General features: G+C 39.0%; 1 protein-coding gene and 1 pseudogene across 2 annotated transcripts in view; both read left to right on the top strand.

Annotated features, from left to right (window-relative positions):
- Window positions 1–20,254, top strand: part of SLC12A6 (solute carrier family 12 member 6) — an 85,220-nt gene that overhangs the window by 33,358 nt on the left and 31,608 nt on the right. For both annotated transcript variants that reach the window (XM_060146846.1, XM_060146853.1), the window contains exon 2: window positions 9,115–9,159. In XM_060146846.1, coding sequence (XP_060002829.1) covers window positions 9,115–9,159 — 45 coding nt within the window. The remainder of the gene's footprint in view (window positions 1–9,114; window positions 9,160–20,254) is intronic.
- On the top strand, window positions 15,292–16,026 carry LOC132531014 (retinitis pigmentosa 9 protein-like; annotated as a pseudogene).

Genomic DNA, 20,254 nt, shown 5'->3' on the forward strand with positions numbered 1-20,254 from the left:
TGTAGTACAGGCACTCTTGGGTAATTACTATTGTACTTATCTAAAAATCTCAAATCATGTGTTAATGCATATTTAGTCCAAACTATAAATGTATCCAATTTTGAAATAAGTTGGGTGAATCAAACGATTAATACCATGTGCCCATACAATTTTAAGCCAGTGAACCCGAGGTTCACCCGCATTACTTCTATATTTTCCTCAGTACTATTGTACAATTGCAAAATGTTTAAAGTTCCAAGAAATATCTCCAGCTACCTAAATTCTAGTTTTTACCGTGATTATTTGCAGCATTACAATTTTTATTATTTCTCTTGAGGATCATTCCATGGCTCATCTCAGTTATCTTTATAGTTAGAATTTAATGCGTATCTACCGTCTCTAATCCTCACAGTAATTTTCTGTGGTGTAGTTTTATTCCTGTTGCATAGATAGTAAATTAAGGCTAAGAAATTATATCATTTTCCCAGAGTTACGTGAATAACATGTGGTAGAGCTGGAATCTCACCTGAGCTTTATCTGCTTCCAAATCCTATGTTGTCTTTTCTTTATGCCTCGTGTTTTCTCCGGAACAGCTGCACAGCTATCACAGAGGACCTCCTTTCACCACCTGCATTCCTCATCACCAGCACTGCTCTTCTCCCAGTCTTCCACAGCTCAGAAAATGGCATCTCTGTTCATCTAATTGCTTTGGAAAAAACTTTCACTCCTATCTTTCTGCTCTACCCCATATCCAATCCATCAGCATACTAATCTTGTGAATCCTTCCATTGAAACATACTCAGCATCTAATCACTTCTCAGCACCTCCACTACCACTGAGTTGATCCATGCTACCATTATCTTTTCTGGGACCATTGTGAAAGCCTTCTAACTATTTTCTACCTCCTCACTTGCCTCCTGCAATCTATTCTCCAGACAACAGCTAGAGTGGTCATATTAAAACATAAATCAAAACCTTCCAGTGGCTTTTTAACTCACTCAAAGGGAAATGGTAAGTCCCTACTATGTCCTACAAGGCCCCATGTGATCTGTGCCCCTCTGCCAACACACACATTCATCTCTTATCCCACATCTTATCACTTTTACCTTGCTCTTCTGTTTGGTAACTTAGCTCCCTTGCTGTTTATTGAACAGGCCAACATGTACCTGCCCCAGGGTCTTTGCACTAACTGTTCCCTCTACCCGCAATGTTCTTCCTACAGATATTTGTATGGCTAGAGGCCTCACTTCAAGTTTCTGGTCAAATTATCACATGAGCTGAGAGATCTTTTTTAGATTCGGTGTCTAAACTATAAATAGGCATACAAACCATGCCCCCACTAATCCTCTGTCTTCTTACTCTGCTTTTCTTTTTCTGTTTTATAACTCTTATTACTCTTAACACGTATGTTGTTTGTTTATTGTTTGTCTCTTCCCCACTAGCATGTAAGCTCTTTGATGGCAGGGATATTGTTACTGCATTTCTAGTAATTAGAACAGTGTTTCACATGTAGAAGGTGCTCAAAAAAATATTTACTGAGTAAAAAAATGAAAAGAACTACAAATTTTAAAGTAAAATGGATATTAGCTTCGAAGACTAACTCATGAGTTCTCTTTTAACCTTAGTATATTGATATGAATTAGTTGAACATTTCCCAAAGTGTATACCATAGAACACTAATTACACAAGATTTTTGATGAAAAGCAGGGTATCTCTTCTGATATATTTAGGAATGATGAATATTATATTCTTCTTTGGAGATAGGTAGCCTTTAGCATATTGGAGGGTCTGAGAAATTAAACATAGAAATCTACTTGACTATTAAATAGATTTGCCAAATTTATTTAACATTCCTGCTCCAAATCATTTTCTCCCCAAACCCCTATTAATAATAAGGAATATGCACCATACATGAAGTACAGTCCATGGTTCAGTGCTGCTACCCCTGCTTATTCTCTCCATGGTTAGCTGTCTACACAAATCATTTACATGGCAGATAGTTTGGACTAAACTATAAATTCCAGCAGAAACTATCTTTTTTTGACAGATACTTCTAAATACCTTTTAAAAATTATATTCCTATTAAAAGTTCAAATAAGGATCTTTTGACTTTCCTTTATGGCGTAGGCTTGAAGCATAAATAACTAATGATTTAATAACTTTTTGTATGCAGTGCTTTACATTTCCTTCTTATTGCTTAATTACTTTGCCTCAAATTGCCTGATTTTTTTTCACCCATATCTATTTACTTAAACCCAGCTACTCACATGTAAATTTTCTTAGGTCTGTCTAGTCTCATTGCAGTCAGTTCAAAATCTATGTAAAGAGGATAAGCTTTTCTGATTTTACCTTATTTCAACTTGTTTTCCCTCTTAAGTTTCCCACCAAAATTAAAACCTACTCATAATAGAGAGGCAGAATCTAATAAATGTGAATGTTAGAGTAATTGTCTTTGGTTCCATCTTTAATCATCTTTGCCTAATTCCAAGTCACAGTGGCTTCTTATGATGATGCTGCCTTGGTTTTTTTTAAAAGTTGGAGTCCAGAAAATTAGAAATGTGTTAAGACTGGTGATTTCAGGTATTTGGTATCTTTATTTCTTTCTTTTTAAATTTTATTTATTTATTTATTTATTGGTTGTGTTGGTTCTTCGTTGCTGCACGCCGGCTTTCTCTAGTTGTGGCTCGCAGGCTCTAGAGCGCAGGCTTAGTAGTTGTGGCGCACCGGCTTATTTGCTTCACAGCATGTGGGATCTTTCCGGACCAGGGCTCAAACCCGTGTCCCCTGCACTGGCAGGTGGATTCTTAACCACTGCACCACCAGGGAAGACCTGGTATCTTTAAATAGTTTTTGTGGTATGTCTAGATAATATAGACAGTAGCATAATAAGCTAATTGTCCTGGTGTATATGCCCTTGGTCATGCCTACTTCTTTTTCTAAATGTTTAGGCAACAGTTTCCACTATTGATTGCATTATTTTAATGAAATTACTGATCTAGCTTTAATGAAGACTTAAACCTTTTACACTGAGTTTTAGATGCAAGATATAGGCTAGCTTTATTTGCTTCAAATTCTCTGCCAAGAGTAGTAGATGAAGCGATTATCAAAGGAAATTCAGAAAAAGACTATTGCTATGGGGAAACTAAGGGAGATAATAAGGCTCTTCAGAAAAACTATTTATAGAGGCAGTTTTGCAAGTGAATACCACCCACAATCATTTTTTTCTCTCTGTGCTCCAAGGCACATGGCAAGAAATTAAATAAAATCTCTGTTCTTTACCGTTTGCCCAGGATAAACTAAATATATTGAGCAAGTGCCCATTTTGTAAAACTACCATATCATTACTGTTACGAGGAAATAGTTTCAGTTCATTTTTCTGATGACATTTACCTGTTGTGAAAAGGTGTATGTTTCTATTTTTAATTTGAACTACCATTTTGCCTGTAGAGTATCACAGGCTTTTGTATATAATCTGGTTGTATTATGACCTAGGAGTGGCTTAATTTAGGAAGGCCATCAAAGGGTTAAAATAGTCACATTATCGGCACATTGTTCCCATTACAGGAAGTAATTTGGTTAAAACAAGTATCCTTTTGAGTAATATTTAGGACAACACCCAGTATTAGGCAAACTTGGGTGTGCCCTCATTAGTGACACAGGCAGGAAAAATGTTAAATGGGAGAGTTCAAACATAGGACGATAGGGAGGTGCCCAGACACATCTCAGAGCACTGTTATCATGTTGAATACACAATTTGGATTGCGGCCCAGAAACGCCCTTCAACTTAAACCCATTTACCAATTGTGATTTTTTTACAGGCATGACTAGTTTCATCCTGGTGGGTTCATGAGCTTAAATTTGCCCTTGTTTCAGCTTTTACATGTATTAATGAAGCATTTATTTGCAGGTCCTTGAGGTTAGTCTTCATATAACCAAATAAGTATCAGGTAAAGATTGCCCTGCGTTCCTTTAATTATAATAAATGAAAAAACTTGTGAGGAACTATACAGTAGACTTATTTCTACTCATCTCAAATACAGTCGCCCCTCGGAATCCAGGTGAGTTTGGTTCCAGGACCGCCCCCCACCCTTGAATACCAAAATCCGCAGATGCTCAAATCCCTTATATAAAATGGCGTAGTACGGTAGGCCCTCCAAATCCATGGGTTCCACTTCCCTGGAAACAGAGGACTGACTGTATAGGAGGGTGTTCAAGGAAGAGTCCTGGCTTGACTAGAAAATGCACATACATCATGTATGCACAGCTCAGAAGGCAAGGAAATATACAGTAAAGAAGGTGGTAATTCTGGGCTTCCGTGGTGGCGCAGTGGTTAAGAATCTGCCTGCCAATGCAGGGGACATGGGATTGAGCCCTGGTCCGGGAAGATCCCACATGCCACAGAGTAAGCCCATGTGCCACAACTACTGAGCTTGTGCTCTGGAGCCCGTGAGCCACAACTACTGAGCCCGCATGCCACGACTACTGAAGCCCATGCTCCTAGAGCCTGTGCTCTGCAACAAGAGAAGCCACTGCAATGAGAAGCCCGCGCGCTGCAACTAGAGAAAAGCCCTCGCGCAGTGATGAAGACCCAATGCAGCCAAAAATAAATAAACAAAAATTTTAAAAAACAATAGCCCTGAAAAAGTTATTAAAAGAAAGAAAAAAAGAAGATGGTAATTCTTTTTAAGAAAAATAGTCATTTATATACCCCCCTCTAAAATCATACCTATTCTGTCTGAGTTATCTGAGATGTTTTTCTATTTTTTTTCATAGATACATTCCCTGGCAATTCCAGATAACTTGTTTTAGGCTATTGTATTTTACAGCAAGAAAAATTAGAATTACAGAGTATTGAGAAACACGAACATAGGTTCTCAAACATGAAGACTCTATCTCCAACCTTTCTCTTTTGTCAGTAGTGTGATATGTCTTTGGTCACTCATTAACCCAAGCATTCTTCTCAACTTTAGATGTTAAAATCCAAGGTTCTCAACTTTGTTCTGAAAGCACACCTGAGAGATAAAGGCATTCCCATTAGTGACAGTATCTGGGAATCAGAATCTTGAGAAGGGTATAGTTTTAGGGAGAATAGATGATGCTGATAACTCTTCTGCAACTTTGCCTTTGGAATCACTGGAGTAGGTCTAGATGATGACCAAGTTTCTTCTGGTTCTGAAATTATATGATTCTTTCTGTGCTCTTCCTTTCATGTTATTATGTACCTGTTTCTCTATAATGATAGGGCCCAATTTTCCCCCTACATGAGGGGACGGAGAGAGAGAGAGAGAGAGAGAGAGAGAGCGATCTAATACATTAACATGCTATAGAACTGTTAGTCCTACTTTTGTCTTACGTACAAGAACAACCTATATTCTTTATTTAGATAGGAAATAAAACTAGTTGAAATTAAAAACTGAGAATTCACTTTCCTAGTATATTGGCAAAAATATCTTTTAAAAATTTGGAATTTCTTTTTTAAAACCAAATTAAGATGAAGAAAATCTTCTAAAAATATATCATTAAATGTTCACATAGCATTTAAAACTTTAGTTATAGGAATCAGGTTTTTACCTTATTTCTTCCACTATAATATAGACTATATACATCAGAAATCAGAATTTGTTTAGTATTCTGATTGGTTCTTTCTGTCTGGGATGCTTAAAGTGTTAGATTTAATTATATATATTTTATATTTAGAAATACCACGGAAAATGTTATTTGAATTTTGTTTCAAATAGTAATTTTTAATTTTATTTTATTTTTATTTTTTTTGTGGTACGCGGGCCTCTCATTGTTGTGGCCTCTCCCTTTGCGGAGCACAGGCTCCAGACGCGCAGCCTCAGCGGCCATGGCTTACGGGCCCAGCCACTCCGCGGCATATGGGATCTTCCCGGACCGGGGCACGAACCCGTGTCCCCTGCATCGGCAGGCGGACTCTCAACCACTGCGCCACCAGGGAAGCCCTCAAGTAGTAATTTTTAATCTTTTTTATATTTTGGACCTCTTTGGCAGTCTTTAAACCTGCTTAAAGCTAGCAGCCCTTCTCATAACTACCATAATTTCAAAATAGTGTGGAACCTAAAAGATATTATGAGATATATGCAACAACTATAATGTGATAGGAAAATATCAGATATTTGTTGTTGACAAAATCACCGGTACTTTTATGTAATTTGTTGCCTACATCATATTTGGAGAAAATACTAAACTTCAATTAGAGGTTAGTGAAAATGAGAATGAAATTTTTTTTTCTATTGTTCATAGACCCCCAGTCTAAAATTATTTTTATTCCTTAAACGCATTCAAGGAATCCAGATGTAATCCTCAGTATCTCAAGAGATCTACTCTTTTTTAAAAAATTTATTTATTTATTCATTTATTTTTGGCTGCGTTGGGTCTTTGTTGCTGCGCATGGGCTTTCTCTAGTTGCGGCGAGTGGGGGCTACTCTTCGTTGCATTGCATGGGCTTCTCATTACGGTGGTTCCTCTTGTTGAGGAACACGGGCTCTAGGCGTGTGGGTTTCAGTAGTTGTGGCACACGGGCTCAGTAGTTGTGGTTCACGGGCTGTAGAGCACAGGCTCAGTAGTTGTGGCGCACGGACTTAGCTGCTCCGTGGCATGTGGGATCTTCCCGGACCAGGGCTTGAACCGTGTCCCCTGCATTGGCAGGTGGATTCTTAACCACTGCGCCACCAGGGAAGACCGAGATTTACTCTTTGAGGAAAGTGCAGCTCAGAGTCTTTTCCATATTTAGCCCTTAATGGTTTCCAAGCCTTTAAAATAAGCAAGTGATTGGTCGTTAAATGGCGACTGTCAGTATCTCTTGGATTAGGAACTTGGTTTATTGTCACTAATTTTATTATAGATTGCTGAAGAAAGAGATATTTATAAAAGCCAGTTTAGTCATTTTATCTGAAAGTCAAATCATAACATATCTGCTAGTAGTAATGAGTGCTTTACTTATGTCTTGACTTGCAACTGCTCTGGCCACATGTTCCTTTGTCATTAAAAACAAAATGTAATTCATGTCATAGGCCCTGAATCATCCTTCTACTTTATGGAACTAATATTGCTTGGCCAAATTTATGTGATTATTTGTTTAACTTTATATTGTAATAAAATATATATAACACAAAATTTGCCATTTTAACCACTTTTTAGTGCACAATTCAGTGACAGTAATTATATTCACAATGTTGTACAACCATTACCACTATTTCCAAAATTTCTCATCACCCCAAACTGAAACTCTGTTCTCTGTTGACCTAAATAAAGAGGTAAACTGAGGCAAGCTGGAAAAGATGAATTTATTCAGGAATAGCAGAGGAATTGCAATTTGGGACAAGCAAACTGTAGCAAGCTACAGGTGAGTCCGGTGAAAGTTTGGGGTAGGTTGTATTTATGGGCAGGGAATGTAAAGAGGGGAGAGTTCAGTCTGAGTCAGTTAAAATAAAAAACAAACAGAGACCAGCCTTGAAAACTTCCTGAGCAGACAGAATCAGTCTAGTCACACAAACAAAGCTCATTTCAGCCCACTTTGTGAGACTAACCCAACCTGGGCCATCTCTTGTTCATGCTTCTGGCGAAACTTACCAAGTTTGATAGGAGGCAACCTCAGATCAACTCCCATCATCTGAGAAAATTTTGTTTCTATAAATCAGGCATTTATGGGAAATCAGCCTCTTAGTTCAATTTTGTCTTCCTGAGGGCACATGGATGAGACTTGCCATTTTATATCCTCCAGTTCTATTTGAGAAATTTTTTTACAACTTATTAAGCAATAACATCCCACTCCCCATTTCCCCCCCACACTCCCCAGCCCCTGGTAACCTCTGACCTACTTTCTGTCTCTATAAGTTTGCCCATTTGCCTTTTCTAGATATTTCATATAAATGGAATCATACAGTATTTGTTCTGCTTCTGGCTTATTTCCCGTAGTGTGATATTTTCAAGGTTTATGCATGTTGTAGCTTGTATCCGAACTTGATTCCTTTTTATGGCTGAATAATATCCCATTGTATGTATATATAGATCTTCTTCGACTTACAGTAGGGTTACGTCCTGATAAACCCTTCCTAAATTGAAAATATTAAGTCGAAGTGCATTTACTATACGTAACCTACTGAACTTCATAGCTTAGTCTAGCCTACCTTAAACATGCTCAGAACACTTATATTAGCCTACAGTTGAGCAAAATCATCTAACACAAAGACTATTTTATAACAAAGTGTTGAATATCTCATGTAACTTATTGAATACTGAAATTAGAGAACAGAATGGTTGTATGGGTACAGAACGGTTGTAATGGTTGTTTATCCTCCTGATTGCGTGGCTGACTGGGAGCTGCGGCTCGCTGCGCTGCCCAGCATCACAAGAGAGTATTGTACTGCAAATCACTAACCTAGGAAAAGATCAAAATTCAAAATCCAGGGACTTCCCTGGTGGTCCAGTGATTAAGACTGCGCTTCCACTGCAGGATGCAAGGGTTCGATCCCTGGTTGGAGAAATGAGATACCGCATGCTGTGCGGCGCAGCCAAAAAAAAAAAAGTATATATGTGTATATATATGTGTATACATATATATGTGTGTGTGTATATATATATATGTGTGTGTATATATATATATGTGTGTGTATATATATATATACACATATATGTGTGTGTATATATTCACAATCCAAAGTATGGTTTCAGCTGAATGCATATTGCTTTTTCACCATCATAAAACCGAAAAATCTTAAGTCAAACCATCATAAGTCAGAGACCATCTGTACCACATTTTGTTTATCCATTCATCTTTGGAGGACACTTGGATTATTTCCACCTTTTGACTATTGTGAATAATGCTGCTGTAAACATTGTTGTACAAGTATCTGAGTCCCTGTTAGCAATTCTTTTGGGTGTATACCATGGGTCACATGGTAATTCTGTTGTTTAATTTTTTGAGGAAGTTGTGGAATTATTTTTTATAATAGTTCTATTTTTAATATCCTTATGTTAATGTTTCTTGAGCATCATACTTTTTTTTTTTTTTTTTTTTGCTTATTTCCTTGGTTGACTTTTGTTGCTGATTCTTAAGAAATTACTTGTTTTGGTCATTCATTTTTCTTTTCTTTTCAATTGTTTGTTTTTCAGACCCAAGTCAGAACTCCATCACAGGGGAACACAGCCAGCTGTTAGGTATAGTATTCCTGTGGGAACTGACTCTCTCTAAAGTCACCCTTTTCCTGCTTATACTAAGAGACATTACTCCCTTCTCTAATTCTATTTTCTGTACCCATTTTCTACTTTTCACTCCTCAGCTTTTTTTCTTGCTGTTTCTATTCCCAACTTGGTAAGTTTTAGGAATCTACTTCTGCAGTTGATTGTGAAGATTCAATTTAGTTACATTAAAAAGTAATTTTACATGGTCTATGGTTTAAAAAAAGGTCTGTAAGAGTTAGAGCTTCTTTTTTCCAGATAATTTTGAAAAGAAGATATAATATTCTATAATATCTTATGATCACCTTCGTTTTCATTCTTGAAAGTACTTCATAAACAGCACAACATTCAGCGAGCCAAAGAAATTGATGTTCCAGTCCTTATCTGTGAAATAAGTTATGGAAATGAATTGATTTCTTCTAGGTATCATTTATTTAAATTGCACTAAGCTTGTAATTTGACAAGAATTCCACATCTCAGAACTGATGAGTTTTTTAAATATAAAAATAAAACATACTCTGGTGAGGAATTCAGACAATACAAAAAGTACATATAAAAAAAAGAAAGGTCTTCTAAAGTATGTCTTCTCCCCACGACCTCACTTCTACTCCCCCAAGGTACTTGCTATTGACACTTTTTTGTGAATTCTTACAGAAATTTTTTATTACACATTTTTATATTATATACTATGACTATCTTACTTCCTTTTTCTATCAGTGGAGTTATACTATACAGACTGTTCCGTGATTTCCTTTTTTTTCACTTAATATTTTATCTTGGACATCCCATATCAGTACATAAAGATTTGCCTCATGTCTTTGTTTGTAGTAGAATAGAATTTCATTTATTCCTACACTGTAATTTTATTCTTGAGCATTTAAGTTATTTCAAGGTGTTTTACTGTTACAGATTATGTTGCAATGAACATCTTGTGCATATATCCTTGCATTCTCATTGCCAGTATATTTTTAGGATAAATTCCTAACAGTGGGATTCCCTGGTCAAAAGGTATATATATTTTCAAGAAGATATATCAACTTATACCCACCAATGAAGAATGTGGAAGCATACGCAGGTCCTATCATCAAAAGTAGATATTATCAATCTTAAAATTTTTTCTTTAACTAGTAGGTGGAAATGGCATCTCTCTAGTTCTTATTTGTACCTCTTTAATTATGAGTGAATTAAGTACTTTTAAATATATTAACAGCTATTTTATGTGTCTGTCTTTTGATTTGAAGTTTATTTTGATTTATTCATTGTTGAACTTTTGACGGTTAGAATATATGCAAAGCAGCTGTGGGAAATATAAGGTATCAAAAAGTCCAAAATAGAGAAAGTACTTGACTTGTTTGCTTATTATAGGTTCAGAGTATTAGTTGAAGAAACTGGGATATTCCTTTTTTGCTCTTTGTATGTTAAGGACTTAAGTTTCTGGTCTTAATTCTCATTCCTTTGAGTGAGTTTATGTGCTGGAACACTGACACCTTAGGCACTCAATAAATATTTGTTAAGTAAATGGTTTGACATGAACATGTAGCTAGAATTGTGATCACCAGGGTCTTAGCTTTGTGGTATTGAGGCTGTCACTATTCTCTTTTTTATATTTTTATATTGGATAGTTTATTTAAACTGTTCAAAATTCGTCTTCTCTGTATAAAAATTTCATATTTGGACCAGGAATGGTTAAGATTTAATCGAAAGATTTTGGTAGATTTCCCCCTAAACTGTTAAATTGCTTCTGTCTCTGATACATGCCTGATAGGTAGAGATGTTTGGAGAGTGGTTCATCGTCTGAGCAGGAACACGTGTGTAATGGAGGGAGGGAAGGACTTAGTTAATGAAATGGACAGTCAGGGGAGTTGGTACTGTTCCAGTGTTACTAAGCTGGGTTTTGTTTCCAATTAAGCACTTGTAGTAAAAGGTAGTAGATTAACTAATTGTAGGCAAAAAGAAATAGTATGTGATCGTGAAGAATTCTCTCAGTCAGTATTAGCTAAAAACCCTAGTATTTACAAAAAGACTACTCCAGACATTAATCTCATTTGGCAACCTACAATTGCGTTCAATTTTAAATAAACCTGGGGATTTATCCAGTTTAGGTAAGTTCATCCTGCTACCCTGTCTGTCTCCTAGGTTCATTAAGTCAAATTATATTCTTCTTTTTTCTCATGCTGTTAATAACTGTCATCCTCTGTCTCCCATCCTAAGTACATTTAACTACAGCCTCAAAATCCTTACTGGTTTATTTTTATTTTAATTAATCAATTTATTTTTGGCCACGCCATGCTGCCTGTGGGATCTTAGTTCCCCCACCAGGGGTTGAACCTGTGCCCTCAGCAATGAACGTGAGGAGTCCTAACCACTGGAACTCCAGGGAATTCCCCTTACTGATTTATTTTTAAAAATATGGAGTTTGCAAAAGAGTGAAAGATAATTTTTGTTATATTTTCTAATCATCTTATAGTTCCTCAGAAAAAGCTGTGGTAGCTTGAATTAAAATCTTGCCAGATTCTGTAAAAACCTCATTTAGGATAATTTGGCCCAGTAGTTGAAAAACTGCTTCAGTTGCCTTGCCTGGTGAAGGGAGTTTATAATAGGATCTTTTAAACCTTCTAAATGCTTTTCTTTTCCTGTCAGCAGAGTGAAGTTATTTTAATGTGTCTACTGTTCCCACTGACTCATCAGATCTCTTGCAAAACTCAGGGTCAGGCTGAGGAGATGTATAGAAGGGTGAAACTCAGTCATGATAAAGAATTAAGCTGTAGGCTTATGACTTATGAACGCTTATGTGTGTATGTGTGTATAATTTTCAATTTAAAACATTTTAGAAAGCAAGCAAGCAAATGAACAGTGGGCCCTGGCATTTTTACAGTTTTTACCAGACATTCAAGGAAAAACAATTTCACTCTTCTACAGCTTCTCTTAAGGAACAGAAAAACAAGTAAACACTCCCCAACTCAGTTTGAGACTTGCATAACCTTGATACCAAAACTTAACAATGACAGTATGAGAACAGTATAGGCAAATTTTACTTACGAACACAGATACAAATATCCTAAATGAAATATTTGCAATTTGAATCAAGCAATATACAGTTGACCCTTACAATGTGGGTTTGAACTTCACTGGTCCTCTTATACTTTTTTTTTTTTTTTTTTTTTTGTGGTACGCGGGCCTCTCACTGTTGTGGCCTCTCCCGTTGCAGAGCACAGGCTCCGACACGCAGGCTCAACGGCCATGGCTCACGGGCCTAGCCGCTCCGCGGCATGTGGGATCTTCCCAGACCTGGGCACAAACCCGTGTCCCCTGCATCGGCAGGTGGACTCTCAACCACTGCGCCACCAGGGAAGCCCATACTTGTATTTTTTTCAATAGTAAATCCTACAGTACTACACAGTCCCTGGTTGGTTGAACCTGTGGATGTAGAGGAGGAACCTCAGATACGGAGAGTCAACTATAAGTTATACTTCGATTAACCCCCAGCATTATTCAGGGGTCAACTGTATTTTTAAAAATTACTCCTGTGACCAGTTGGGTTTCTGCTAAAAATACATGGTTGGTTTATCATTAAAAATCAATTTAAAAAAAATCAATTTATATAATTTAGTATATTAACATATTGAAGGAAAAACATCATATAATTATCTTAATAGATGCAGAAAAAGGATTTGATTTGAAACATATCCAGTATTTAAATTCATGAGTTCATAAAAAACTGGTCACCATTGGAGTATTCTAGTAAACCAATTTATTATTCTGAGAATCGGTCTAAAAGGAAAGAATGAAGTATTTATCTTGTTTTTAACTATACCAATGGGTAACCAAATAGTAAATTAGAGGGAATGTCTCTTTATAAAAATATTTCAGCTAATAAATTAAGGAAGAATAACAGAATATCACCATTTTGTAACCCCTCATAAATTAATGAATCTAGGCATTAATCATCAACAGTTGCTAATATCTCAAAAAGAAAGACAGCCTGATGACATGTACCTCCTGATGGAAGATCAAAATACCACTTTGAAGGTGTTTTCCTCCCTCCCCATAAAAATACTGAATGTGGCTAAGCCTCTAGACCCAATTACAAATTTATAGGAAATAGAAGAAAACAGAGCAACATGTTAAACAACATCACATGGATGCTCATTAAAATGGAGACCGTCAGAAACTTTACTGAACACATGACATAGGTTCTTCAACAAATAAATTGCAAAGAAAAAGAGAAAGCAGTAGACTTAATTGAGAGATACAGCAACCAGTTGTAGCATGCCTCTTATTTGGCTTTTTAAAAAAATATATATATTTATTTATTTTTGGTTGCATTGGGTCTTCGTTGCTGCATGCGGGCTTTCTCTAGTTGCAGCAAGCGGGGGCTACTCTTTGTTGCGGTGCACGGGCTTCTCATTGCGGTGGCTTCTCTTGTTGCAGAGCACGGGCTCTAGGCACGCGGGCTTCAGTAGTTGTGGCGTGTGGGTCAGTAGTTGTGGGTCACGGGCTCTAGAGCACAGGCTCAGCAGTTGTGGCGCACGGGCTTAGCTGCTCCGTGGCATGTGAGATCTTCCTGGACCAGGGCTTGAATCTGTGTCCCCTGCATTGGCGGGTGGATTCTTAACCACTGCACCACGAGGGTAGCCCTCTTATTTGGCTTTTGATCCAAACTAAAAATCAAAAACATAATTTATAACATTTGAGACAACCTTTCATGTTCACTTAGTCACATAGTTCAGACCCAAACCTGTGCCAAGGGAGATTAAGTACACTTACTGCTCTTGTTCTGCCTAGCTCAGACCAACAAAGGCCATTAGACAAGCTCAGGAGTCTAAGGGAGGAATCTGAGGTTTATCTTAGCTAAGCCCAAGTTGTAGCATAAGTGGTAATTGAAAAAAAGCAACATTATAGAAATAATAGCACCACAACAATAAAATGCTTATAAAGAGCAAGACATTTGGTATACCCTTTTTCAGCTTGCAAAAAAAGTATGCCATAACAAATGGAAATCTGAAATGTTCAGTAGAGCCAATGGCACTCCTATCAGGTTTCATTTGAATTGTACAGTGAAACACCAGTAAGTTGCCCAATAATATCAGCATTATATGGTTGGTAAAATGAGAAAAAAGAAGCACAATAGTGATCTGGTGGGCTGTTTAATTCAAAGCATTACTGAGGCCAGTCTCAGTAGGTATCCTCCAAAGGAATCTTAAGATTCTGCATAATTCTAAAACAGCCCTAGGATATGGGCTTGGTTTTTAGTTCTTGCAGAGTAAGGGTTATTTGCTATTCAGAAACCAGAATTTCCATTCCACTTGGGATTTCCTGGGGTCATAGTAGTGACCCAGACTTCTGAAGGCTGTACATCGGAAGCAGCGTGATTTCCAAGATATTCAGACCAAGAACTGATTCATGCCCTTCAGTATAACCACTGCTGATTTCATACCTGGTTGATCTATGCCTTTCTGTTGAGAGCTTTGCTCCTTGCCTAGAAAACCCTGACCTTTCCTAATTGAGCAGGAGCTCTATTGGACCCTCCCATTCCAAAACACCACCACAGGTAGACCCTGGGTAAGACAATCTGGAGGGGATTACTGGTTTCATAAATGCATGCAAAATCTCCAGGGACATTCTTCCACCCCCCCCCACACCCCCCAAAATTAAGCAAGCAAGTGGAAGTTGGGCCAGAAACCTCCAGAACCAAAGTGTCTGAAAGTTAGGGTAGTTGCACCTGAAACCTGAGACTAGAGAAGCCCCAAACATAGAGGTCCAGGGGCTGCAGCAAGGGAAGCCAGAGCTGTGAGGAGGTGGCTTAGACCAGCAGGCAGTGGGATGGGGCAGGATGTTTATAAAGTCAGATTTTTATAACAACAATATTATAGTGCTACTGAACAGCAGGGAAGTAGTATGCTGAAGCTGGGCCTCCTTTCCTCCTGTAACCCTCGAGAGGGATGAAGTGCTATTGAGTCTGGGATATAACACTATTAAATGTCTAAATCAGTGAAGGATGCAGGAAGATGAGCATGGTACTCAGGAATGAAAGACTGTTTAAAGCGAAGGAAAACAAATAGTTGCTGATATTTTAAAAATGAAGTCTTCGCGGCCCCACACGGGGCCGCAATGTCGTCCTGGCCTGGGTGCGACGACTCGGGGGCTGGGGGCACGCGGCGGCCGCAGGAGCCTCCAGAACAGGAGCTGAGGCGGCGCCGGGAGCAGAAGCGGCGGCAGCTCAAGCACCTGGAGTCCTTTTATGAAAAACCTCCTCCTGGGCTTATCAAGGAAGATGAGACTAAGCCAGAAGACTGTATACCAGATGTCCCAGGCAATGAACATGCCAGGGAATTTGTGGCCCACGCACCAACCAAAGGACTTTGGATGCCACTGGGGAAAGAAGTCAAAGTCATGCAGTGTTGGTGCTGTAAACGATATGGGCACCAAACAGGCGACAAAGAATGCCCTTTTTTTAAATCAAAGGCAACCAAAAGTTAGAACAGTTCAGAGTAGCACATGAAGATCCCATGTATGACATCATAAAAGAGAATAAAAGACATGAAAAGGATGTAAGGATACAACAGTTAAAACAGTTACTGGAGGATTCAACATCAGATGAAGATGGGAGCAGCTCCAGTTCCTCAGAATGTAAAGAGAAACACAAGAAAAAGAAGAAAAAAAGCATAAGAAAAAGAAGAAAAAACGAAAGCATAAGTCTAAGTCAAATGAGAGTTCAGACTCAGAATGACAAGAGCTTGGCTTGTTCAACACTCTCTTCCCAAAAATCAAACACTGTGGCCAAAGATCAGAGGACTGTGGAATCAGCGAGGAATAGGAGAGAGAAATACCAAGAGAGGAGGAGATTTGGTGTCACAGGTGTGAATTCTCACCTACCTTCCAGTAAAGATGTGACCGCCACAGGAGAGTGAGTTGTATCTTGCCAGGTGCTAGCTCTGGACAGCGGCTGATTTCGGGCTGGAAAGCTTTTCTCATTGTTCTCCTCCCTGCAGATCACTGTGGGTCCTGATTCCTTAGAAATGCCTCTGGTAGGGTGGCCAGACTAAGGGAATCTCTGAGGAATCTCTTCCAGGTGCTGCCACAGCTTCTACCCTCCATGGTGGGGCTACTTAATGCCCTTAGATTTCAGGCTTGACTTTCCTCTGTTGCTAAGGATAAAAGCTCATTATTTTATTTATTTAAAAAATACTCATTTATTTTTGAATCATAATAACGTACTTACATGGTCCAAATTTAAAAGGTATATAAGGGGAATTCCTTGGCTGTCCAGTGGTTAGGACTCGGCGCTTTCACCGCTGTGGCCCAGGTTCAATCCCTGGTCGGGAACTGAGATCCTACAAGCCACGAGGTGCGGTCAAAAAAAAAATTATAAAAGGTATATAAGGTTTAATCATGAAAAACTTTCCTCTTCTCTTCCCCAGGTACTGAGTTCCCTTTCCCAATGGCTATCCATTTTACCAGTTTCTTGTGAAGTCATACAGAAACGTTTTGTGTATCACAAGCAAATGTTTTTTCTCTTTTTTAACACAAATACTAGCATACCATACACATTTGTCTGCATTTTTTTTTTCATTTTTTAAATCAGCAGTGTAAAGCATGTTGATCTTTGCTGCACACAGGAGTCTTGAGTTCATAAATCCCTGTCATGTTTGGTGGAGTTTTTTAGGGGGAAGTGCTACCCTATAATAACAATGAACAATCATGTCTATAACTTCCTTAGCGCTTATTGCCATTGTCCCATGATTATTATTATTCCCAGAATAAATTGATTCAGAAAACTTATAAGGGTACAGGAATTACTGTACTGGGTCAGCTACCCACATCCCCAAATCTGTCCTCCTCCTGTTGGCTAAGCACAGCCTGCACGAGAACTTCTGGCTTTGACTGCTGCAGCTGAGGCAGCTCAGCAGGTTGGGATTGTGCCTGCATCTAGGAGAGGGCGTCTGTTCTTGCTGAGCCAAAGTGGAGCCAGATTTTGCTCATGAGCAAGCGTCTTCCCTCTCCACCAGGGTCTCTTGCTGTTTTCATCACTCAGGGTCCCAGGAACTCACTGTTCCCACTTCCTGCCTTTTTTCCTAGGTGTTGGATTCCCCCCTCTTTAGAGAATAACCGATGCGGGCCAGGCTGACTCCTTCCCAGTTCTCCTCAGTAACAGCTCCTAGTCTTGGCCTTGGAAAGTTTATCTCAATAACACAATTGGCTGGAATGGCCCAGGACTTGTTCTTCCTGAAAACCCTAAGGCCATTTAATTCAAGCAATGCCTTACACTTATCCTTGGCATTTCTAGCTCAGCATGCAGCAGAAAATTCTCCTTCCAGGCATTTTCTTTCTCCTGCTGGAGTCCCATTCATGATAAACCTATTCTATTACAATATGGAAGAATAATATCAATGATTCTTGAGCTTATGGTGCATTAAAATGACTTAGAGTGCTTGTTAAAACAGATTCCCGTGCCCTACTCCTAGTTTCAGAATTTCTGATTTATTGTACTAATTCTGGAATGGACTGTGGAATTTGCCTTTCTAACAAGTTCCCAAATGATGCTGATGCTGTCAGTTTGGGGACCAGATTTGAAGAACCACTGATCTAAATGTTTAACCTCTTACTAAAGCCTTTCTCCACTTTCTGCTTTAATGAGAATCTCTCCATCCACTGTAGCCCCTGCAAGTTAACTCCTGTCCCTTCTCCCTCACTCCAGGTTTCTCTGTCTTCTATTTCTGGCCTACATTCTGTGGTCCATCAGTTAAGCCTGTTACCTCCCTTGACCTGTGGTTTTTCTGCCCAGCTTACCCAAAAGAACCTCAAACCAAACTCCTCCTCCTCTGTTCTAATTCCCAGAGTGCTGAGCCCATAACGCTGTCAATCAAATTCCTTCATCCTAAAACCTCTTTCCTCAAACTCAGTACTCTCTACTATTAAGGAAGTCAAAAGAAGCCACCAGACCTCCCTTTACCGAGGTATCTTATCAGCCTGCCATCATGGTTGTGGTAGGCGAAATTATAAAACAGCCCCAAGGTTTCCTACCAAACCTGTAGAACTGTTACTTTAAGGGATTTTACTCCCATGATTAGATTATGTTAAAAGATAGTTTGGCCTTTTAACGGTGACTGTTTGGATGATCTGAACCAAATCACATGAGATTTTTTTTCATATAAATTTGTTTTATTTTTATTTATTTTTGGCTGCATTGGGTCTTTGTTGCGGTGTGAGGGCTTTCTCTAATTGCAGCGAGCGGGGGCTGCTCTTCGTTGCGGTGCACGGGCTTCTCATTGCGGTGGCTTCTCTTGTTGCGGAGCACGGGGTCTAGGCGCGTGGGCTTCAGTAGTTGTGGCATGTGGGCTTCAGTAGTTGTGGCTCGCGGGCTGTAGAGCACAGGTTCAGTAGTTGTGGTGCACGGGCTTAGTTGCTCCGCGGCATGTGGGATCTTCCCGGACCAGGACTCGAACCCGTGTCCCCTGCATTAGCAGGCGGATTCTTAACCACTGTGCTACCAGGGAAGCCCTCACATGAGAATTTTAAAACCAGAGCTTTTTTTCTGACAGGCAGCAAAGTATCCTACCCTGGCATTGGTTCCCACAGAGGTTTCTGCTCCGGTAAGTTTTGACTCTGTATCTGCCCATCTCTCTAATTTTGGGGTCAGCGGTTTGCCCTGTGACCTCAATTCTCTGCTAGATTTAAGAAGATTTGATGATTAGTTTGTTCAGCTTTTTACTGGTTAGGACAGAGTGAAGACTTCTAATCTCTTTACATGCCAGACCAGAGACTGGAAGTTGATGGATATTGCTTTAAGCCACTACATTTGTGGTAATTAGTGCCTGCCCACGTCTGGAAGATTCTTGAGGGCAGAGACCATCTTGTTTCATGTTGTAGGCTCACCTTCTAACACAATGCGTCATGCATGATGGTGTTCAGTGGGATTTTATTAAAAGTATGGTTACATTTAAAAAAAAAAAAAAAGGGGGCTTCCCTGGTGGCGCAGTGGTTAAGAATCCGCCTGCCAATGCAGGGGACACTGGTTCGTGCCCCAGTATGGGAAGATCCCACATGCCACGGAGCGGCTAGGCCCGTGAGCCATGGCCGCTGAGCCTGTGCGCGCGTCCGGAGCCTTTGCTCCGCAACGGGAGAGCCCACAACAGTGAGAGTCCCGCGTACTAAAAGAAAAAAAAAGGAGTTAAATAGTAGATTAGTAACAGGTGAAGGGTGTTTGTGAACAAAAAGAAAACTACACCTAGACGTATCTTAATGAAGCTGCAGGACACCTAAGAAAAGATCTTGAAAGCAGCAGAGAAAAAAAACAGATCATCAAAGGAACGACAGAATGATAGAATTCTCAACAAACAGATAACAAAACTAATGTCTTAAAGTAGTTGCAAAAATTTTATTATCCTAGAATTGTGTTTAGCAAGACACTTGGGATTAAGGGGAAAATACAGACAATTGTAGTTAAGTAAAGCCAACAACGCTTTTTACCGTGAGACTTGCTCTAAACTCTTGGTTTTCAACTAGGGACAATTTTGTCCCCCAAGGGATGTTTGGAGACAGTTTTGATTGTCACTATTGGAGATGCTACTGGCTTCTAGTGACTAGAGGCCAAGGATGCCTTTAAACATCCTAAAATGCACTGGACAATCCCCCACAACAAATAATTATATTGTCTGAAATTTCACAGCACTGAGTTTGAGAAACCCTCCTCTAAAGGAATTCTAAAGAATGTACTTCCAGTAAAAGGAAAATGATCCCAGAAGACTAGTATTCTGAAATGTAACAAAGAGTATTGAACAAATGAAATGGTAAATGTGGACCTTGACCCAAGTCAGTGTTGTCAGTATGAAATAATTTCAGTGTCTTATTTGTGTAGTTAAAAAAAAAAGACTCCTGGAAATGGCAGATAGTAATATTATGTAAGTCAGGAGGAGAGAGTTGGAACTGACTAAAAGAATAGAAATAGAGTGTGGAAACTCCGAGAGAGGAGAGACAAGAAATGGAATAAGGGAAAACAAACCAGAAAATCCAGAGAGAAAATGAGAATGAATCATAGAGAAAGAAAGCCAAAGAGAAATAAAAAGATGGTAGA

The sequence above is a fragment of the Lagenorhynchus albirostris genome, chromosome 1 (genome assembly GCF_949774975.1).
Source record: "Lagenorhynchus albirostris chromosome 1, mLagAlb1.1, whole genome shotgun sequence".
Lineage (NCBI taxonomy): Eukaryota > Metazoa > Chordata > Mammalia > Artiodactyla > Delphinidae > Lagenorhynchus > Lagenorhynchus albirostris.